Raw genomic sequence first — 1,555 nt, 5'->3', positions numbered from 1 at the left:
GTTAATCGTGAGCAAATCATATGGACTGTCGAGCTCCATCCTTCAAACAAAAGACGGGTCTTACCTGGGAGGAGTTCGAAGCCCAATCAGCCTCGACCGAGCCCAGAAGTAAGTAAGAAACGCGGATTACTCTCACTTTGACCCGATGGGGTTGAGGCTTGAGGAAGCCATGGCAGGTAGGCAGTTGCTGTGTACGGCTGTCCGTACTATATCATTTATGAGACAGTGGCTCAGCACAGTACCGGTGGTTCTAGGGCATGTTCGAGGAGCTGGTAATCCTTCTGACTGTGCATCTCGAGCGCTGTACCCGAATTCGTATGATTCGGGCCTCTATCGAGCCGCGATATCGACATACGTGAAGGAGTTCGATGGTATGCGAGAGCGCTTGGTATCTCCGAATGCTGATGACGATCTCGGTAACGGCTCGCTCGACGCTATGATGTTGAATGCTAAAGATGGTCCTGTTGAGAACGTCGAAGACAGTAATGTTGTCAGTGTCGAGGAGCAAGTGTTGACGGCTCAGACCAACGACCAATATTGCGAACAGATTAGAAGGGTCCTAGCTCATGAGCCGGTGGAGCTTTCCACTTCTGAAGCTCAGCGTATTCGTCGGACGTATGTCGTTGACTCGGGTGGCAATATCTGTAGATGTCATGCGATCTGTGGCAGCCAGTATTTCGTCCCGATAGCCTCTCGTTCGGTCGTGATCAGTATGTTGCACGATTTGTACGCTCACCTGGGGGCTAACAAGCTGCTTGTTGCATCTTTCGTTGCGCCAATTAATTGCTGCCAATGATGCTGAAGATACCGACTGGGCTCAGTTTCTTCCTCAGGCAGTGTGGGTGTGTAATAACGCCACCTTGCCGCTTGCCAGTGTGGATGGGGAACGATTCACCCCATGTGATCTGGTTCGGCTATGTGGTTCCTCACCTCCCCCTACGTGGAGGCCTACTAACGAGATGACGGATGAGCTGAAAGCTTACTTGGAGCGACACTATGTTGATGCAGGCCCATCTCGCACCGCGTTGCATATGCGTCAAGCTCGCCAAGTTGAAGCTGCTAGGTTATTTAAGGAGTATCTCCGCGCTTGGGATGTGCATCGGTTACGCCTACTCGATAACTTAGATGCCTCCAAGAGATGTCGTCAGCCGGTGGGGGACGCAATAGTTTGCGGTGACATTGTCCGTGTATATCGTCCATCTGCCAAGCTTACTATGTCGTGGTCCTCCCGCTTGTACAAAGTTATGGAGATTCGTGCTCAGATAGCCAGGCTGAGGCCTGAGTGTGCCAAGGCTGGACAGGCAGATGAGGTCCAGTATGTCTTCAATCTCACTCGTGCTACCGATGTTGATCCGGAGGAGGTAGCCGACAAGTTCGCTGAAGCCCCTCTCCTGCCGAGAAGTCGCGTTTGGACACCGGCTGTTCCCCCGGTGCCCGCTCCAAAAGACCCTCAACAGTCAGCCGATCGTGCGGCTAGGGTTGCTCGGAGGGATGCTCTACGCAATTCTACAGGGGGCGGAGAATGCTGATGCTATCGCGCTGTCTCTTATTTCTA

General features: G+C 52.7%; 2 protein-coding genes across 2 annotated transcripts; both read left to right on the top strand.

The window, feature by feature from the left end:
- Positions 1-217: 217 nt before the first annotated feature.
- Pmar_PMAR025205 (hypothetical protein) lies at positions 218-796 on the top strand (the record flags this gene model as incomplete). The annotated part of the gene is made up of 1 exon (XM_002769613.1): positions 218-796. One exon carries the CDS (start codon positions 218-220, stop codon positions 794-796), a length of 579 nt encoding a protein of 192 aa, XP_002769659.1.
- A 448-nt stretch (positions 797-1,244) lies between these two features.
- Pmar_PMAR025204 (hypothetical protein) lies at positions 1,245-1,456 on the top strand (the record flags this gene model as incomplete). The annotated part of the gene is made up of 1 exon (XM_002769612.1): positions 1,245-1,456. A coding segment is annotated over one exon (212 nt), but the record flags the coding sequence as incomplete, so codon positions are not given.
- Between the last annotated feature and the right edge of the window lie 99 nt (positions 1,457-1,555).

Source organism: Perkinsus marinus (genome assembly GCF_000006405.1).
Source record: "Perkinsus marinus ATCC 50983 genomic scaffold scf_1104296965392, whole genome shotgun sequence".
Classification (NCBI taxonomy): Eukaryota; Perkinsozoa; order Perkinsida; family Perkinsidae; genus Perkinsus; species Perkinsus marinus.
The sequence above is the reverse complement of the archived record's forward strand: the minus strand, read 5'-3'. Positions and strand labels throughout refer to the sequence as shown.